Here is a 20119-nt window from a genome sequence, read left to right on the forward strand (position 1 = left end):
GATTTGAGTAAAGTCCCATTTTCTCCAGTTCTGTTTTTTTTTTTTTTTTTTTTCATCATTAAGATGATTGAGATGTGTTAGACTGGGTTTCTATGATCGGTGTTTTCAGTGCGCATAAAATTTCTCGAAATGTAGTTAAATGAGTTAAACATTTTCAAGCTTTAAATTTTAGTTTTCTGTTTTTTAGTCTCTACATCTAATTGTTGAAGATCTTTTAAAGTTTAAATTTGATGATTTTGTATCAAATCATATCACAAACCCATGAAGAATTTTCAATGGTTGAAGAAAATCTCCATTACTACGAAACCTGATAGGAGTCTCTCTCTTGGTGAGTATAAGAGAGCTGTTTCGTGGTCCAAGTATTTAGTCTCGTCTGGTGCAGCGATAAAAGGAGAAGGAGAAGAAGAATGGAGTGCAGATATGTCACAGTTGTTTATTGGATGTAAATTTGCTTCGGGAAGGCATAGTAGAATCTATAGAGGGATATACAAGCAGAGAGATGTGGCAATCAAGCTTGTTAGCCAGCCAGAGGAAGATGAAAACTTGGCTTCTTTTCTTGAAAAACAATTCACTTCAGAGGTGGCTCTCCTGTTTCGATTAAAGCATCCTAATATCATCACTGTAAGCTCCTCTGGGTTCTTGAATTTTTTTTTTTTTTTTTTTCATGTTTCTGGTAATGTAGTTTAATACTTTTACTTTCTTGTAATTTTAATGACGCAAGAATGGTGAAGATGGCTAATGCAAAACAAGTTCTAATATCACAAGGGAACCTCACTGCTTTTGTTTAACAAAGAAAAGAGCTTATTTCTACTTTTAGTCATTTCAAAATGACAACTTCAAAGTTTTTTTTCTGTTTTTTCTTTTCTTGGGATCAAGATGATACTGATCTACAGAACAGTAATAAAACGTCCCTTCTGAGTAAGTCTTTCCTCCTTGTTTATCACGTACCAAGGTATTCCGGCTTTATGCATTGAACAACTACAGTCAGAATTTATTGATCCTTGTTTATCATGCCTATCGGTTACATATTACCCATGTGCATATTTATTATTGTTGCTCATTCACTTGTGTTGATAAGGTTTGGTTAGAATCCCAGTTGTGGTATTCAATATGCTTGCTAACTTTAAAATGCTGACTCGATTTAATATCTTTAAGAATTCTTGCTTTTTTCATTAGGATCATAGTCTTAATTAGTACACTGTAGAGTGGAAATCTAAATCTAATTCTATAAACAGTATTTGTGTGTATTTAGAAATGCATTACTTCCCTTCTCTATAATTTGTGCATCTTTCCTTAGCGGTCAAAATTTAGATTTGAAATTTAATTCTCATAAAGAAACCCATGACAGCAAGGGACAAGTGGTTTGTGTTTTTATTTCAAATTGATGATTTAGGTTGAACAGACAAATTGGAATACTGGCAACAGAGTTTATTAAGATGTTAAGGATGATGGGATTTTTTTGTGCAGGTAGTGAAATGGGCCACAAACGCCTAGGACCCTATCTTTTTTCATCAAGCAAAGCCATGGGCTTCACATGATAATTAGTTCTTTTCCCCTGCTTTATGCTTTTGGAGACTGCTGCATTCAATTTAAGATTCCTGGCCTAATAGTTTTTCCTTGTCTTAAATAATTCTCCTTTCGATAGACTTTCCTTCTTAGTCTTTTTGGTGTTAGGTTGTTTTGGACGGTTTATTTGTATCTCTAATGCAATTCGTACTGCATGTCAAGAAATAGTGGAAGCATATAGTGTAGTATACATTATTGAATTTTTCTGTTCATCCTAAATCATTAGTGGGTGTTTGTTTTGACAGCTAAGTATTAATTGGAATCAATCATTTTATACTGTGTATCTATTTTGCTTTCTTTTGTGCAGTTTGTTGCAGCCTGTAAGAAACCTCCTGTATTTTGTATAATCACCGAGTATCTAGCTGGAGGCTCCCTAAAAAAATACCTTCATCAGCAGGAGCCACATTCAGTTCCACTCAAACTTGTTCTGAAACTAGCGCTCGACATTGCACGTGGAATGCAATATCTTCATTCTCAAGGAATACTCCATAGAGATCTCAAATCAGAAAATTTGTTGCTTGGAGAAGATATGTGTGTGAAGGTAGCAGATTTTGGCATTTCGTGCTTAGAATCTCAGTGTGGTAGTGCTAAGGGATTTACAGGCACTTATCGCTGGATGGCACCGGAAATGATTAAAGAAAAACACCATACAAAGAAAGTTGATGTCTACAGTTTTGGCATAGTTCTTTGGGAGCTTTTAACTGCATTAACACCATTTGACAACATGACTCCAGAACAAGCTGCATTTGCAGTCTGCCAGAAGGTAAAGTTACCTGATTCAATCACGAAATGCTGCATCTCCATGACACAATCCAATTTTAGTCATGCAACAATACTGCAATTACATGTGTTACCTCTTGCCTAATTCAACAATGACTTCTCAATTATTATAGACTATAATCTCTCCTTTATACCTATTTTTTAATTATAGAATGGACTGCACTTTACTTGTTATACGGTAGAAGGACACGAGACTGAGAAAAGAAAATGGTGAGCCTTGTTTGGCAATTGATATTGGTATAAGCGTGTTCAAGTGATTTTAAAATTTTACCCACTGAAGTTCTTCTAAAATTCTCTTTAAGTTGGAAGATGTCATTGTATTAATGCATGATGCATGATGTCATGGTAGAAAATTTTATCATTAAATGCATGACATTACATAAAGTAGAACAAAATTAAAGACTTCAATTTAGGCACAGGGTCCTTTAATTCCGTTATATTGTTCTTTAATTTTTATTTATTCTTTTTAAAAGTTATGCTTATATTTTGGTGAGGAGATATGGAATCAAGAAAAGTATATAAACCGAAAAAGCAATTTTTTTTCTAGTTACCTAAGTTTTTTAGAGAGGAAGCGTGTGGAGCATTTTGCCGCTACGTTGCAACTAAAAAAAATATTAGAAAGACATAGGCTCAGTAGAACAAAACTACTTTTTGGCACAGTTCTTTTTAAATATGGTTGACTTGCTATTTGCTAAAAAGCTTTTACAAAGTTCTTGGCTGTGTACTGTTTATTTGTTTGATTCTTTCATTGTAATTTACATGTAGTATAATATCATACAATTTATTTACCGAAAGCAAATTGTCATTTAATAGTGATCACATCCTTTGCTAGTATTGGTCATCTAGATGCGTCTTCACATGCTTCAGTGGCATGAGTGACATGACAGTCACTCATATATGCCTGTCCCCATTAGCGGTCATTTAATGTGTAGGGACTGCTGTTTTGTCTCTTACATGCACGCACACACAACCCCCTACACAGAGTCCAGTGTGGAAAGTTGAATATGTTTGTCATTTGGTACAGACTTGTGAGAGAAACTTTCAACATCTTCTGAGTCAAACTGGTTAGATGAGATCATGTCTCTTCAACATTATGAGTTTCATAATAAAAACAAAGAGAGGAACTCTTGCTGTGAATTATTGGTCTCATGGCACTTGTGTTGTGCTTGGTTATAATTGTTATGGGTTTTCTTCATGAGGCTTCATTTTTAGTTTGAATTTCTACATTTTGTTAAACATTGTTTAGGTACTTATTTAATTAATTTACAATGTCAGTTGAATTACTTTCATGGGTTTATATCACCTGATAATTAGTTGACATTTTGTCAAATTCCTGGGATATAAGTTTCCAAGTTTGATTAGAATGTGTCTGAAACATATCATTGAAACCTCATTAAACTGATTCGCATATGCAATATGTTGAGTTACCGTGCAGTTTGCTATTTCAACTCAAGAGCGCTTTAGAAATTTGGAGAAGAGCTTCCTCTATGTATCAGTAACTCTGATTTCAAATTTCTACTTTTCTTTCTCCGTATCATGTGGTTCCATATTCTAGCTATTTGCATATGTTGTCTGAGTTTAGTAATATCTACTCCAATTCCTGAACTTGCTTAATGGATACATGCCTTAGATATCTTGGGAAAAAGAATGCATACTCATCTCTTGGACGGTTACCCACATTATGCAAATTTCATTGATCATACACATCTGTCTTACATCATCTGGTTTGTCTACAGAATGCCAGACCACCGTTGCCACCAACATGCCCTGGGGCGTTCAGTCATCTCATAAACCGTTGCTGGTCAAGCGATCCACACAAACGACCACGTTTTGATGAAATAGTTTCGATTTTGGAAAGTTATTCAGCATCCCTGGAGGAAGATCCAGAATTTTTCACAAACTTTGTACGTTCGCCTGATCATACTGTTTTAAAATGCTTACCAAACTGTATTGCACGACATCGCTCTGCTCATTTAAAACCTTTGAGCTCTTCTTAAATTAAATGTGATGCTAAATGTACCATATTATCAATTATCTAGGTCTATATAAACTTTTAGATGTGCAATTAAGATTGTTTACTTCTTCAAGCTTTCTATTTGTATCAAATATATGAATGAGAGTGTACTTGGTGGTGGTTTTCTTATTATATGTAACCCATTCTTCTTGAATTGAAATTGCAACCGAAGGTTGAAATTTATGGAAACATCAATTTATGTGTACGCATTGATCCTTTAATCAGTATTGAGTAAATGCAAAACATTAGTTTCTAAGGATGAGTTTGGAATGCATGAAACTCCCAAGTCCCAAGTGAACCTGCAATACATGAGAACCTTTGATCCACCAGAATACTAAAGTTTATCGTCCACTATGGCTAGCCTGTTAAGGGAATCAATCACACTAGCAGAATATTAGAAGGATAAATACTATTATTAATTAGATTAGCGTAGTGACAGTTTGGCCGAGTGGTCTAAGGCGCCAGATTTAGGCTCTGGTCCGAAAGGGCGTGGGTTCAAATCCCACAGCTGTCAAATTATTTTTGTTTTTATTTAGGTATGAGGTGAGCTGTGAGGAATACTATACTTACATCACTGTTTTACACAATTTTCATTATATCATAATGTGACATATGTTACAATCACATAAATTTTTAATTATTTTTAATTTTTAATATTATAATAAAATTTATGTGATTGTAACATATGCTACATCATCATGTTTATAAAATGGTGTAAGTGTAGCATTAATCAGTGAGCTCTTGCTTTATCCAATTATCATCACTGTAACTCTAGCTGTCCATTAGGCTGTTTCTTGTTTATATATTATGTGTTGATATATAAATACATAAACCTGCAGTATCCCATTCCCATCCCATGATAATACTTATTGGTCTATAATCTCACTCGCCTTGGTATACCTACACCATCATCAATCTTTCAGAATTTATATATTTCTTGTGGGTGGTCATGTCATGGCCTCTATAGATCCGTGAATTGACAAATCCAATAGAATGAGACATTAAAGCTAGAACATCGTTTTTAATGATCAATATAGAAAAAACCTTTTAAAATGTTAATCGCCATAATGTGTTGTTGATTATATACAACTAATCAACTAACCAAGACTTCTCTCTGGAAAAAAACAATTAGATATTGAGAAGATTGACCCACTAACTGGTCCCAAATATTTGAATTGTTGATAGAGTAACCCTCTTTCTTGTAGAAGAACAACCGTAAGTGGGGAGCATCATATCTTAAACCCACTTGGGAGTATCATATTCATATTTAATTATTAACTTACTGATAATAATATCTTTGGATACTAAATCAATCCAACCTTGACCTTTGTAAAACTTACTCACTCCAATAATTCATTCATAAAGTTTGGTTTATAATTAATTATCATCAATCATCTTTTACTTTGCCACCTAAAATTCCTAAAACCCCGAGGATATATAAACCAACATTATTGCAATGCAGGCTACTTATTGCAGTTCATGTGTGATCCACAGTAGAATATTACAGTTGTTGTTGTTGTAGTTATAATGAGTAACACCAAATATATAAACTGGCAACTGGGTTGGGTTGCTCAGATTTTCTGACTCATGAAGAGTAGGTTCTACTGAAGATTATAAATCTGCAGCTTGTACTTTGAAATTATAATTCATCCACACCACCGACGAAAACAGATAACCCCGATTCTTATTAATATTTCTATGCTTCAAGTACATATATATATCTTCCAAACTACTTGCCCGCTTCATTATTGACTGAACCAGATGCAAAATACTGCAAATGTTTTATGTTAGGGAGGTTGACAGTAATGTATGATGTTGCTTTTAGACCTCAAAGAAAAAACATTGTAAAAGTTAAAAAGATTTGCTGTTTCTTTCAATGGTTTTGATCTTTTTCTTGGTCAAGTTTAACGTGTTCACATTTGAGACAAATCTTCAACGATTAATTATAATAGTTTCAACTTTCACGTATACATATATAGATCTTTTCAATCACCCTTTATGAATAATATATCATAGAGTGAAACAAATGGCAAGTCATTCCTGAAAATGCTTTGATATTTCTCACCTTAGAGACCAAGCATGTAAGAAAGAAAGTAAACTTCATGATTTTGACACTCTATCTATGCCTCTTTTAACATTCCACCACCCCCGCTTTGAAAACGTCAAAATAACCCTCAACTCCACAATTGACCCTGAAACCAAAAACTAGCCCACTACCCATTATTTTAAAAAAAAAAAAAAAAAAACACCATACAACCTCTCAAGGGTATTTTTGTCTTTTTGTAATGCCACGTGGCTAGTTCCAGTGGAGCAGGAACAAACAGACAACAAACAGATCAGCAGTTGCAGTCTCGCGCGCTTGAGTTAGGGGAGAAATAGCCTGCCCTTTTTCCCTATCTGACATTCTCTTTCTGTACATTTCCAATTTTACCCTTCTTCTATTTTCTCTTTTCCATTCACCAAATCATTTTCCGTTCTTTCATCTCTCTTGTCTCTTCTTTACCTCAAGCTTACATATGTAGTTATAAATAGCTAACAAAGGTTAGATTTCTTTTTTATATTTATCTTATTTATTTCGAGATTGTGTGTCTATTTATTGACATAGATATCTCATATCTATAAAAAGGACCCAGTATAACATCTCACCTTGCGCCGGTTGCTCTTTCATGGCTGGTTTGTTGAGGTATGTGCTGCTTTTATGGCTTTCTTTTTAATTTAAAATATGTACATCTATTTTTTGTTGAACCTGTTAATCTTTTTGTCTTTTGTATCATTCTTTTTGATTTATTGGATCAGTTTGAGAGGTCAACTCTTCATTTGTTTTGTACCCTGTTCAATTCATATCTTTTGATATGATTTAAGGTATTGTTTGTGAGATTATGGTATTTGTTTTTATGAGTTAATATTATGTGGGTTGGTTTTATTTTTTAAGATCTAATGAAAGGAATTGTTGTTATCACATGATATTTGCTGCTTCAATTTGTTGTCCATCATTTGAAAGGTTCGTCAGCAAATTTGTTAACACGTTAAAGATTAAATTTTTGATGTTATAATTGTGTTGTTGTTTTGTTTTTGGTTGACTCTTCTGATATGTTTATATTTTATCACTATGTATTATGTAGCTTGTACGTTATTGAAAGTTTTATGGAAAGTAAAATAATTTGTGCTTTCCCATGTCTGGATCTGTTGCGACAATTGACGTGCTGACTTGTTTTGTTGCAGATAAGTCATTGAATTCCATAGTTTTTTTGTTTATTTGGGTAAAAAAGATGCCTGGAATTGTCATTGATGAAATTCATGAGGAAGGGGTAGTGAATGAATTGAACGGAGATTCTACACCTGTTAAGGAGAACTCAGTTTCGAATAAGTCTCCAGATAGTACTGCGACTCAGCAAAGCCCTCGTAGTGTTGGCTCTGATGTCCCTGATATTCTGGTGGTTGACACCTCAATCGAGCAGCTTTATGAGAATGTGTGTGACATGCAGAGTTCTGATCGGTCACCCTCTAGGCCCAGTTTTATATCTGATGGGGAAGAGTCTAGAATTGATTCAGAGTTGCGCCATCTTGTCGGAGGAGAGATGATAGAGGTTGAGATAACGGAAGATGAAGATTTGGAAAAGCCTGAGGATGATTCTCGTAGTAATTCATCTTCGAAGATAGGTAGTTCATCTCAAGGTAAGCAGTTGCGGAAGTTGGACAAGCCTCCAAGTTCAAAGTCCGTTTCTTCAAAGAAAGTTGAAGCATCATCGAATTTGAGTCCTAAGGACATAAGTCATTCAGAGAAACCCCCAATTGATAGGCGGAATGATAAGAATCTTAAAAAACCAAATGCAGGAGTTACCCCCACGAAAAACCGGATGGGGAGGTTACAGAATAGAACTGAAACTGAATCAAGGTTAGATAATCCAGATCTTGGACCTTTTTTGCTCAGACAAGCTAGGGAGTTGATTTTTACAGGAGAGAATCCCCAGAATGCTCTTGAATTAGCTCTACGGGCAGAAAAATCATTTGAAATTTGTGCAAAGGGGAAGCCTAGCTTAGAAAGGGTCATGTGTTTGCATGTTACAGCTGCAATATACTGTAGCTTAGGCCAGTACAATGACGCTATTCCGGTTCTTGAACGCTCAGTTGAGATACCAGTGATTGAGGAAGGGCAAGACCATGCCCTTGCAAAATTTGCAGGTCATATGCAATTGGGTGATACTTATGCAATGCTGGGCCAGCTGGAGAATTCATTAATGTGTTACACGACAGGTTTGGAAGTCCAGAAACAAGTTCTTGGGGAGACAGATCCAAGAGTTGGTGAGACATGTAGATATTTGGCTGAAGCTTATGTTCAAGCACTGCAATTTGATGATGCCAAGAGGCTTTGTCAGATGGCTCTGGATATTCATAAGGAGAATGGTTCTCCTCCTTCTCTTGAAGAGGCAGCAGATAGGAGGCTGATGGGTCTTATATGTGAAACAATGGGAGATCATGAAGCTGCTCTCGAGCATCTTGTTTTAGCCAGCATGGCCATGGTTGCAAATGGTCAGGAAGCAGAGGTGTCTTCTGTTGATTGCAGCATTGGAGACACATATTTGTCATTGTCTCGGTATGATGAAGCTGTTTTTGCTTATCAGAAAGCACTCACAGCTTTTAAGACAACCAAAGGAGAAAATCATCCGGCTGTCGGTTTGGTCTTTGTCCGTTTGGCTGATATGTATAACAGGACTGGGCAATTGAGGGAGTCAAAATCGTACTGTGAAAGTGCCCTTCGAATTTATGAAAAGCCAATACCTGGTGTTCCCCCAGAGGAGATTGCAAGTGGTCTAACTGATGTTTCTGCTATCTATGAATCAATGAATGAGCTTGAGCAGGCAATTAAGTTGCTAGACAAGGCATTAAAGATATATAATGATGCACCTGGTCAGCAAAGCACGATTGCTGGAATTGAAGCCCAGATGGGTGTCATGTACTACATGTTAGGGAATTATTCTGACTCTTACAACTCCTTCAAGAGTGCCATTTCAAAGCTCCGCGCAAGTGGTGAGAAAAAATCTGCTTTCTTTGGCATTGCTCTAAACCAAATGGGGCTTGCCTGTGTGCAGCGTTTTTCTATAAATGAGGCTGTAGAATTATTTGAAGAAGCCAGGTTAATTTTGGAACAAGAGTATGGACAGTGTCACCCAGACACACTGGGGGTGTACAGCAATCTTGCTGGAACTTATGATGCAGTTGGCAGGTACTGTTCTCTATCATTCCTTCAGCATGTCATCTTCACCCAATTACTGTTAATTTGTTTTAGTCTTTATCGTTTATGCAAGGTCTCCTCTTAATTGGTAATTAAGTAATTTATTTCACCGGTTTTCACTTGGCCTTATTAGGTTGTATTGGTACCATAATGAACATAGAGGCATATATTTGCTCCACTTTCTTCAATAGATGCCAAAAACTTTAGCAGATGAAATGATAATGATACAGTCACAACGGTTGAAAAATATGTTTTCCCCTTTTTTAATCTTAGTTCAATATATTTTACAAAAACTAGTCTTGAACTCATTGTGGAGCATAGACCCAAATAAAGTCTGAGATCAATGGAATGAGTAACGACCATGTACACATCGACTTTAGATAAAAATTCCAAGCAATACTTAATGTTTTTGCTGTTTTGATGCAATGCATAATACAGGTTGGAGGATGCAATCAACATCTTAGAATTTGTAGTTCGGATGAGGGAGGAAAAGCTTGGGACAGCAAATCCTGATGTGGATGATGAGAAGAGGAGGTTGGCTGAGTTATTGCAAGAAGTGGGGAGAGTTCGAAGCAGAAAAGCTAGATCTTTGGAGAATCTCCTTGATGCTCACTCTCATATAAATACAGATGGTATTAAGGTATGACAAGGATACTTAAGTGTACTTTAGTATGAATATCATGTAATATAGGATTTATTTAAAAGAAAATGAACAGAAAAAAAGAGAAGAAGAAAAGGAATAGATTGGGGTGTTTTGATTAGATATTGAAGTGGGGTGCATAAAATAATTGGAGGCCTGGGATTTTTGTTTGTTTTATTGATGTATACTTCATTGGTTGTCAAACTCTTCATTCATGTACCACAATCACTTGAAAGATTTTGATTGGTTTTCCATTTGTATATTACAGATATAAAAAACATTTGAAATCAGGCATCTTTACTTAGAATGATGGTGGATTTTTAGTTTGGGGTCTTTATGATGGGTAGTTGAAATGTGATGAACATCTATAATTTGTATTAAATATTGGTGGCCCCTTTGCATACCAGAAAGTTAATTATCATTAAATTGGTTGATGCTGTTAGATAATTCCCAATCAAACTCATACCCATCTTTGTAAATGTTAAAATTAATTATGCCTTATTACCTTTTTTCCTCTTCATTTGGCCTCACTACCTCAATTATCCGCAGCCGCAGTCTACCATACTTGATAACCCCCCACTTTATTTCGATTTACTTAATCTAATTGGTTTAGATACAAAGTGTAACTGAAATTGCACGTAGAATAGTCGGGCGAACTTTATATGCAATATCAGGGTTCGAACACCGATTGGGATTAGTCTCATACTTTTGTGGGTATGAGGAGACTTGAGACTTTTACCCCCAAAAAGAAGGGAAAAGAAGTGCTCATAGAATTGTGAGAAAAGTTGTTCTAATTTAAGATCATTCTCACGAGTCCTAACTTCATTTGATACGGTTTATAAAAGAAGAGTTTATTTAAATTTAGTTTTTATGAAGGATTTTGTTAGTTGTTTGATCAAGGAAACGTAAAAAAAAAATTTCATATTAATTTATCACAAAAAAAATTAAATTAAGATAATAGACGAAATCATAAATTATTCTTATTATTGCCCGGGAAAGCCCGCTAGAGTTACCTATTTTTCCTTTAATTATGGGTAAGTTGACGACGAAGGGAATAACTCAATCTTCTAGGTTATCATTTGTTTGTTTCTTTGGTTTGAACTGCAAAATTAATTGATAAATGATGTGACAACAGGAAGAAAGACAATGGCAGGGAGAGTGGTTCGAGGAAAGAAAAGAGACCCAAGAGATGATTGATGTTGCAGCTGAACACAGCTGATATTGAAGTTATTCCGATGGATTATTTGAAAAGTCACGACTTTAAAGTGATAAAGAGTACTTCCTCTCTGGTGGTTGTGAATATAATATGAGGCAATTTATAGCTTATATTACATTTTTAATCCGGCTTCTTGGTACGTACAAGATACCACTGGGAAACCTACAAATTGCATCATATTTCTTTTATCAGAGTCAAATTAAAATAGATAATCATAATCAAAGTGTGAGCCCAAAAAGAGATATCGTAGCCCCTTTGGCACATACTGAGTAAAAATAACAAAAATGTCTGTACAAGCAGAACAATGGAGTAATACTGGAAAAATGTGAACATGTAGGCTTGCTAAGGAGATTAAAAAAAATGACAAATGCAAAACTTACTGAGCAAATTGACAGAAGAAAAGCCTATCAGCTGCAAAGATAAGTCATCAGCAAGAGCCCATAAGTAGCTGACAATGGGCACCTCCTGCTCTTCAAGTGGAGATGGCACAAAGCTTTGTGATATATAAGAATTATATGTTACATCATATAATCTCATCTATCGCGTTTTCTTTTTTCTTTTTCTTTTTTCCAAGAAAAAAATAGACCTCCTTCATCACTCATCAGACTCATCATGCATGACATTTACTGATTGTAATTGAGGAATGTAACCTACCCTTTTCATCTCCAGAGTTAAACTTTCTAATGCATCATATATCTCCTGCGATTGATGATGTGAGCGATCACTAGCAATAAAAATGTGAATATTGTTATTTACTTCAACCCAACTGCATCCAGGCTGCTTTTTCAGCCCTTTTTCTTTAATTTCTGATCTGACTCTAATATATTCATTCGATCTCCCAAAATCTTCATACAAATTTGCAAGGATGACACGGTAACCGATGCTTGTAGGATCAAGTTTAAATATGTTATTAGCCACAAGTTCTGCCAGCTTTTTGTTGCCATGAGTTCTGCAAGCCCCAAGCAACGAACCCCATATGCGATTATCTGGGATACAAGGCATGGCCATGATTAAATCATATGCTTCATTTAGATGACCAGCTCGACCTAGAAGATCAACCATGCAAGTATACTGTTCAAGTTGTGGTTCAAGTTTATAGTCTTCAACCATCCTATTGAAATATTTCCATCCCATATCAACCCTCCCAGCATGGCTACATGCAGAAAGAAGAGCTGTAAAAGTCACATGATCGGGCTTCTTGACGGCCTCTTTCATCTTTTCAAACAAAACAAACAATTTATCTGTATGACCATGCATTCCTAACCCCAATATGATCGAGTTCCATGATATTTCGTTTCTTTCAGGCATTTTCTCAAAAACAGTCCAGGAGCTGTTTATGTCCCCACATTTAGCATAGGTAGCTATCAGAGAATTGCACACAAGAACATTGTCCTCAAGCCCTTGTCGTAATATGTAGCAATGAACCTCCTTACACTGGATCATGACTGACAAATGAGCGCAAACAGAAAGAATTAATGCAGCTGTTACAGAATTGGGTGTAATTTGTTCAGACTGCATATCACGAAATACCTCAAAAGCTTCAACAGCACATTCATTTTGAGAATATCCAGATATTAAGGCATTCCATGAGATTAAATCCCTTGAAGTTAAGCCTGAAAAAACCTTTTGAGCAGACTCCAAATCTCCGCATTTTCCATACATATCAACTATGGCACCACCAAGAAAAGTATCTGCATCAAGTGCTAATTTTACTGCTAAACCATGGATTTCCATCCCTCTAGACTTAAATGCCAAGGCCGAACATGCTCGCAGCACAGCTAGAAGTATGAGAGAATCTGGAAAGCCATACTCTAACATGAAACCATTGAATAATTCAAGTGCTTTCGTAGGATAACCATCCTGAGCACAATTTGAGATGACTGCACTCCACATAACCAAGTTGCGATTTTGAGACTGACTGAACATTGTCAAACCAGCTTCAGGATCACCACATTTGAAGTACATATCTATGAGTGCAGTTTCAGTTCTTACATCATTTCTCAATCCATGGCTGAAAACCAGTCCATGTATTTGCTTTCCAACTTTTAAATCCAATGATTCAGAGCACAAAACTAGAACAGCCAAAATTGTTGATGAATCTGGTCTCATCCCCAAATTCAACATCTCAATAAAAAACTCCAATGCCAGCGACAAATAGCCATTAGAAATATAACCCCTAATCATAACATTCCATATGACTGTATTTCTTCTAACTGACTCGTAATCAAGAACCCTTTTAAAAATGCATTCAGCGGTCCTTATATCCGCACATTTCATGTACATGTCAATCAATCCACTAACCAAAAACTCATTAACAGCCAATCCACTTTTTACAACAAACCCATGAATTTCCCTGCCATTTATCAAAGCCTCAATTGATGCACATGACGAAAGAGCTGAAAGACAGCTAACCCTATTTGGGCACACGCCATGTTCATAAATCATCCTCTGAAAGATCCTCAAGGAACCAAAGTAATCCCCTGATTGGCTTAACCCAGATATCATGGTATTCCAAGAAACCAAGTCTCTCTCACGCATTTTCTCAAACAATTTAATTGCATCTTTAGCATCTCCACATTTCCAATACATACTTAAAAGTGAATTTGTAACATAGATATCATCAGAATATCCTAACTTCAAAACGTGCCCATGAATCTGCCTAGCCCTTTCCACATCACAAAGCCCACCAAATGCCTTAATTAAACACGGAAAGAATCTAAATTCATCAACTGAAAAGCCACATTCAAGCATGTTAAGATAAACCCAGATAGCATCTTCAAATGAACCACTATCTGTAAATTCCCTAATCTTGTTACCAACTAATGAAACATCAAATACAAGAGGCTCATTGTTCAAAACCTCATGTTTAGAGATTGATTTCTGAAATGGATTTTGTACATAATTTAAACGAGGACTAGAATTGTTTTGAATTGTAGAAGAAACAACAGAGAATTTTCTCATGTTATAAAGAGCATAATAACTAGGACAAAATTGAGCTAGCTTAATTGATGGCATAAATAAATTGGGTTGATAAACGCAGTGGACCATTACCATTTCTTTTTACCTCCTTTCGGCTACACTGAGACAATGCAAAAAGCCATCGATAAATACTATGGTTGTTCTAATTCTGGACTCTCGTTCAAATACTTCATATGGTGCTGTCGTTGAAAGATGGCACCAAAATCTTGTGGTGTCTCTTTAGTGAGCTTCCGTAAAATCGAATGGTTTTCGGGTTCTAAACCATCTACAACTATAACCTGCCTGACCCGGTACATAAAATGATTTTCGCAGAACTTTTTACTCCTTAAGTTTCACGGTAACACTCAGAAACTAACGGGCGCTTTTTAAAAGGCCGTGTGGAAGGTCAATCATGTCATTTTGTTCAATAAAGTAACAAAAGAATAGTATCATATATGCACGTTAATTTTTTTTTTTTTTTTTTTTTTTTTCACAAGTGGCGAGGAAGATGGCCACTGGCCCGGCTACAATGGCCAGTGGCAACTAGGGGTGTTCAAGAGCGGTTAACCGCTTTTCTAAATCGAACTGGATTTTCAGTTCAAGAAAATTCTCGAACCGAAACCTAACCGATTAACGGAAAAACCGATTTTTCGGTTAACGGAAAAACCGGTTAACCGTTTTAAAAAAGACGGTTAACCGGTTTTGAACCAGTTTTCCTTTTTTTTTTTTATAAAACTTTTTTTTTTTTAATTTTGTCCTAAATTAAATTGTAAATATAGACAATACATTGGGAACTAAGAAAAAAAATTTGGGTTGGGATTTTAGATTGAGTGAATTAGGGATTTATTTTAGTTTAGGTTATTATTTATTTATTTAATATAATATATATATATATTTCAAAAAACGGTTTAAAAAACTGGTTTTCGGTTAACCGTTTCTAATTTCTCCCGAACCGGTAACCGAACCGAATATTCGGTTTTTTGAATTTTTTGAACCGTAATCAAACTGTTTTTTCGGTTAATGGTTTTTCGGTTCGGTTCAGTTTTTGTATTTTTTTGAATACCCCTAGTGCCAACAGTTGCGCGCTACTGTGGCCACGCTAGCCACCACACCAATGGCCATAGTAGTGAGGTTGGACAGCGCTAACCATCCCCTCCGAGTAGACCTGTTAATACGGGTGTATATATCTACGGGTGAACTTGTATCCATCAAAATTACATAAGTACAAATCACTTAGATTTTGTTTTGATGAGTTTATGAAAATTAATTTATAGGTTAATAGTGCTTATAAGTTAATAAACATTTAAAATTTAAATATTTACGTGTTTTGTTAAAGTATTTATAAGTGATTGATAAATAGTTAACGCGTTCGATAAAATGTGGTTTATAAATATATTTTATTATTAAAATGATTAAAAATGGTACTACATTATTAAAAATAAGGGTATATGATGAAATTTTAAAATTAAAATAAAATAATGTGATAATATATTTAGTCAAAGTAATTGATAAGCAAATGCTTATAAGAAAAAAAAGTATATTCTCTCAACTTATTTCTTTTGGTTTATAAACTTAAAGTACTTATAAGCTCTAAAAAAAAAAAAAAAAAAAAAACCTTTTAGCTTATATACTCCAAAAAATTATAAACAAAAAAATCAGCTTAATTTTAAAGATTATAAATTAATTTGACTAGTTTATAAGGTGATTTGTAATCTCAACAACCACCCTCTTGTATGGTGCCTGTTTTAGTATGACCCATATCCGGATCGGGGCTTTTTTGACGGGACCCATAAAAAATTTTAAAAAAAGAATTGCCCTAATTTCTACTTTTCTGTTCTCAACTCCCGCTGCCGCCTCTCTCTCAACTCCCGCCGCCGCCGCTTCTCTCTCATTCACACAGTGACTACGTGCCCGCCATTGCCATGCACACCGTTTCCTTTTTAAACATCTACACATGCCAAAGCCATTTCCTTAAAAGTTGCTATACTCCCACATATAATTTCAGAAGATTACTTTTATGTTATTTCATTTGCTTTCTTGAACCTTCCTTTTTTGTTCATCTTCGCTGCTTCTTCTAGCTCTTTACTTTCCCTTGCCTACTGTTACTGGTACGGATTCGATTTAATTTCAGTTTTCTTTTCATAATACATGCTATTTGTCTGCTGAGAAATGTTAATTGAATTTCTACTAGAAAAGAACTGAAATACTGTTATTTTGTTTTGAGAAGGAGACCTCCAAGGTAAGTAAGATATTTTTCAATTATTTACGAATAGTATAATTAATCTGTCTATTGATGCATGTATGTTCCCACTTCCCAATATAACATGAAAATCCTGACCTGAAAATCGAACATCTTCGGGAAATTCAGATAATTATTTATACGAGTAAAGGGCGCCTTTCAATTCAAATAATTGTTTAATCACAATTTTTTTTATTTACAAACTTTGATAAGAGTAATAATATATTTATAAACAAATCTTACAAAAATCTTCCTATAAAATGGTTTGATGAAAAGTTAATAGAAAATTGAATATAATGAATTTTTGTTTTTGTTTTATTATTTTATTCTTTTCTTCACCTCACTTTATGTAAAAATATTAGTAAGATATTTTTATAAGTATAATATTATTATTTTTATAATATCACTTTATTATTCAAATTTATATTTCGTTTTTTATTTTGATATCATTGCGACCTCCACACTGCCATCACTCTCTTTCTCGATCATCACTTACTAAAACTTCTTAAACTGTACTTCCATCAATTTTGTCAATCGCTGATAATCGAGTGATTGAGGTTTGCGTAGCTGTCCTATCAAATCAAATTCTGATCAATTCAAACATTTTATCACTAAAAGACTCATTAATCTTCTCTTTTTATAAGCTCTAATATCTTAGACCGAGTTTTTTTTTTGTTCGTCAAAAGATAAATTCGGATAGTAAGTAGGTGGAAAACATTAAACCATTATTTTGGTGGGGGAAAAGTAGGTGACTCTCACTTGCATTTATGTTGTGTAAAAAATAAGGGTATTTTAGTCATTACGGAGAAGTATACTGTAAAGTAACAGATTTTATAAACGTCTGTCAAAAAGCAGTTGACGGCTTGACGCAAAACCTAAAGAGCAAACCGTTCTTTTTATCCCGTCGTGCACCGTATTAAACCCGTATATACCCGTATCGTATTTTTCCCGTATCCGAATTTTATGGCTGAATTTTTATAAACGTATTTTTTACTGTTTGCTGTATTATACCCGTAAAATTCCCGTATCGTTTTTTTGCCGTACCCGTATTTACTAACTAGGCATATATGCACGTTAATTTTTTTTTTTTTCACAAGTGGCGAGGAAGGTGGCTTGCGTCTTAAAATATACTATTTTTTGTTAAAGCACTTATAAATTATTAATAAATAATTAATAAAATGTGATTTATAAATATAATTTATTATTAAAATGACTAAAAATGATACTATGGGTGCGTTTGGTTTATTATTTTGGATTGGATTTTGGGGATAGTATTAGATAATTGAATATGGGAGTATTACGAGGTAAAATTTAAAAATTTATAAAATAACCCCTAAGTTTGCTAATTTAATAAATACCCCAACATGTAAAATGACAAAAATACCCCCACCACCTGCAGTGCCAGATTCCGGCCACCATCGCTGGAATCTGGCTGGAAAATCGCGTTACGATACAGACCGGTCGGATCTGTATCGTAATGCGTCGTTATGGCCATCTTTGGCCGTCGTTCACGGCCAGATCGGTGAACTTCTGACCATTTATGATCATCAGGTAGGCCGTTGTACAGATTCCGGCTACCACCGATGGTGGTTGTCGAAATCTGGCAAGTATGGGTCGCGAGGGTGTTTTTGATCATTTTTAAACTTTTTTTTCAGGGTGTATTTGATGAAATTAATAACCTTATGGGGTCTAAAAATAATTAAAAAAATTAGGTAATATTTCTGGAATAATATGTCAAACATTATTTGGAGAATAGGATTGAGAATAGGGATAAAAATAATAAGCCAAATATGGCCTATATTATTAAAAATAAGGATATATGATAAAATTTTAAAATTAAAAAAAGATAATATAATAATATATTTGATCAAAGTAATTTATAAAAGAAATGCTTATTCGAAAAAAAAAAAAAAAAAATGTTCCCCCAACTTAGAGTTTATAAACTCCTTGACCAGTTTATAAGCTAATTCGTAAGCTCAAGAAAGATCAAACACCCTCATATTTAGTACCCGTTTTAGTATAACCCATATCCGGATCGGGCCTTTTTTTATGGAACCCGTAAAATTTTTTTAAAAAAGAATTGCCCTAATTTCTACTTTTCTGTTCTCCTCATTCTCAACTCCCGCTGCCGTCTCTCTCTCAACTCCCGCCGCCGCTGCCGCTCTCTCATTCACACAGTGACTACGTGCTGCCATTGCCATGCACACCGTTTCCTTTTAAAACTTCTACACATGCCAAAGCCATTTCCTTAAAAGTTGCTATACTCCCACATATAATTTCCGGAGATTACTTTTATGTTATTTCATTTGCTTTCTTGAACCTTCCTTTTTTGTTCATCTTCGCTGCTTCTTCTAGCTCTTTACTTTCCCTTGCCTACTGTTTCTGGTACGGATTCGATTTAATTTCAGTTTTCTTTTCATAATACATGCTATTTGTCTGCTGAGAAATGTTAATTGAATTTCTACTAGAAAAGAACTGAAATACTGTTATTTTATTTTGAGAAGGAGAGCTCCAAGGTAAGTAAGATATTTTTCAATTATTTACGAATAGTATAATTAATCTGTCTATTGATGCATGTATGTTCCCACTTCCCAATATAACATGAAAATCCTGACCTGAAAATCGAACATCTTCGGGAAATTCAGATAATTATTTATACGAGTAAAGGGCGCCTTTCAATTCAAATAATTGTTTAATCACAATTTTTTTTATTTACAAACTTTGATAAGAGTAATAATATATTTATAAACAAATCTTACAAAAATCTTCCTATAAAATGGTTTGATGAAAAGTTAATAGAAAATTGAATATAATGAATTTTTGTTTTTGTTTTATTATTTTATTCTTTTCTTCACCTCACTTTATGTAAAAATATTAGTAAGATATTTTTATAAGTATAATATTATTATTTTTATAATATCACTTTATTATTCAAATTTATATTTCGTTTTTTATTTTGATATCATTGCGACCTCCACACTGCCATCACTCTCTTTCTCGATCATCACTTACTAAAACTTCTTAAACTGTACTTCCATCAATTTTGTCAATCGCTGATAATCGAGTGATTGAGGTTTGCGTAGCTGTCCTATCAAATCAAATTCTGATCAATTCAAACATTTTATCACTAAAAGACTCATTAATCTTCTCTTTTTATAAGCTCTAATATCTTAGACCGAGTTTTTTTTTTGTTCGTCAAAAGATAAATTCGGATAGTAAGTAGGTGGAAAACATTAAACCATTATTTTGGTGGGGGAAAAGTAGGTGACTCTCACTTGCATTTATGTTGTGTAAAAAATAAGGGTATTTTAGTCATTACGGAGAAGTATACTGTAAAGTAACAGATTTTATAAACGTCTGTCAAAAAGCAGTTGACGGCTTGACGCAAAACCTAAAGAGCAAACCGTTCTTTTTATCCGGTCGACGAACACTCCTCCTTCTGTCAATACGGCGCGTTTTATAAGCGAGTCTTG

The 20119-nt window shown here is 34.6% G+C and overlaps 3 protein-coding genes and 1 non-coding gene across 6 annotated transcripts; 3 read left to right on the top strand and 1 right to left on the bottom strand.

Annotated features, from left to right (window-relative positions):
• Nucleotides 1-24: 24 nt before the first annotated feature.
• On the top strand, nucleotides 25-4380 carry LOC116136179 (serine/threonine/tyrosine-protein kinase HT1-like). Of its 2 annotated transcripts, XM_031421892.1 has the most exons (4): nucleotides 25-621; nucleotides 1874-2329; nucleotides 2498-2556; nucleotides 4083-4213. In XM_031421892.1, coding segments are annotated over exons 1-4 (876 nt in total). In that variant the 5' UTR covers nucleotides 25-261; the 3' UTR covers nucleotides 4084-4213. The 2 variants fall into 2 exon arrangements, with proteins under 2 accessions (XP_031277752.1, XP_031277745.1); XM_031421885.1 differs by lacking the exon at nucleotides 2498-2556 and having other exon boundaries at nucleotides 26-621; nucleotides 4083-4380.
• A 414-nt stretch (nucleotides 4381-4794) lies between these two features.
• Nucleotides 4795-4874, top strand: TRNAL-UAG. The gene has a single exon. It is a non-coding gene; the product is annotated as a tRNA-Leu (tRNA).
• A 2022-nt stretch (nucleotides 4875-6896) lies between these two features.
• LOC116135492 (protein KINESIN LIGHT CHAIN-RELATED 3-like) lies at nucleotides 6897-11564 on the top strand. Of its 2 annotated transcripts, XM_031421215.1 has the most exons (5): nucleotides 6909-7043; nucleotides 7157-7222; nucleotides 7583-9584; nucleotides 10032-10233; nucleotides 11369-11564. In XM_031421215.1, exons 3-5 carry the CDS (start codon nucleotides 7630-7632, stop codon nucleotides 11450-11452), a joined length of 2241 nt encoding a protein of 746 aa, XP_031277075.1. In that variant the 5' UTR covers nucleotides 6909-7043; nucleotides 7157-7222; nucleotides 7583-7629; the 3' UTR covers nucleotides 11453-11564. The 2 variants fall into 2 exon arrangements, with proteins under 2 accessions (XP_031277070.1, XP_031277075.1); XM_031421210.1 differs by lacking the exon at nucleotides 7157-7222 and having other exon boundaries at nucleotides 6897-7043.
• LOC116135484 (pentatricopeptide repeat-containing protein At3g57430, chloroplastic-like) lies at nucleotides 11470-14663 on the bottom strand. The gene is made up of 2 exons (XM_031421204.1): nucleotides 11830-14663; nucleotides 11470-11611 (listed from the first exon to the last, which is right to left on the bottom strand). The coding sequence occupies exon 1, from the start codon at nucleotides 14501-14503 to the stop codon at nucleotides 12044-12046; it is 2460 nt and encodes an 819-aa protein (XP_031277064.1). The 5' UTR covers nucleotides 14504-14663; the 3' UTR covers nucleotides 11470-11611; nucleotides 11830-12043.
• Nucleotides 14664-20119: the final 5456 nt, after the last annotated feature.

This window comes from Pistacia vera, unplaced genomic scaffold (genome assembly GCF_008641045.1).
Source record: "Pistacia vera cultivar Batoury unplaced genomic scaffold, PisVer_v2 Contig109, whole genome shotgun sequence".
NCBI lineage: Eukaryota > Viridiplantae > Streptophyta > Magnoliopsida > Sapindales > Anacardiaceae > Pistacia > Pistacia vera.

What these genes read in the sequence shown, in the direction of transcription:
- LOC116136179 (XM_031421885.1), top strand. Translation starts at nt 262, where the DNA reads ATGAAGAATTTTCAATGGTTGAAGAAAATCTCCATTACTACGAAACCT. An exon ending in AGCATCCTAATATCATCACT is followed by an intron (nt 622 to 1,873) that starts GTAAGCTCCTCT and finishes TCTTTTGTGCAG; the next exon opens with TTTGTTGCAGCCTGTAAGAA. An exon ending in CATTTGCAGTCTGCCAGAAG is followed by an intron (nt 2,330 to 4,082) that starts GTAAAGTTACCT and finishes GTTTGTCTACAG; the next exon opens with AATGCCAGACCACCGTTGCC.
- LOC116135492 (XM_031421210.1), top strand. Translation starts at nt 7,630, where the DNA reads ATGCCTGGAATTGTCATTGATGAAATTCATGAGGAAGGGGTAGTGAAT. An exon ending in ACTTATGATGCAGTTGGCAG is followed by an intron (nt 9,585 to 10,031) that starts GTACTGTTCTCT and finishes TGCATAATACAG; the next exon opens with GTTGGAGGATGCAATCAACA. An exon ending in TAAATACAGATGGTATTAAG is followed by an intron (nt 10,234 to 11,368) that starts GTATGACAAGGA and finishes ATGTGACAACAG; the next exon opens with GAAGAAAGACAATGGCAGGG.
- LOC116135484 (XM_031421204.1), bottom strand. Translation starts at nt 14,503, where the DNA reads ATGGTAATGGTCCACTGCGTTTATCAACCCAATTTATTTATGCCATCA.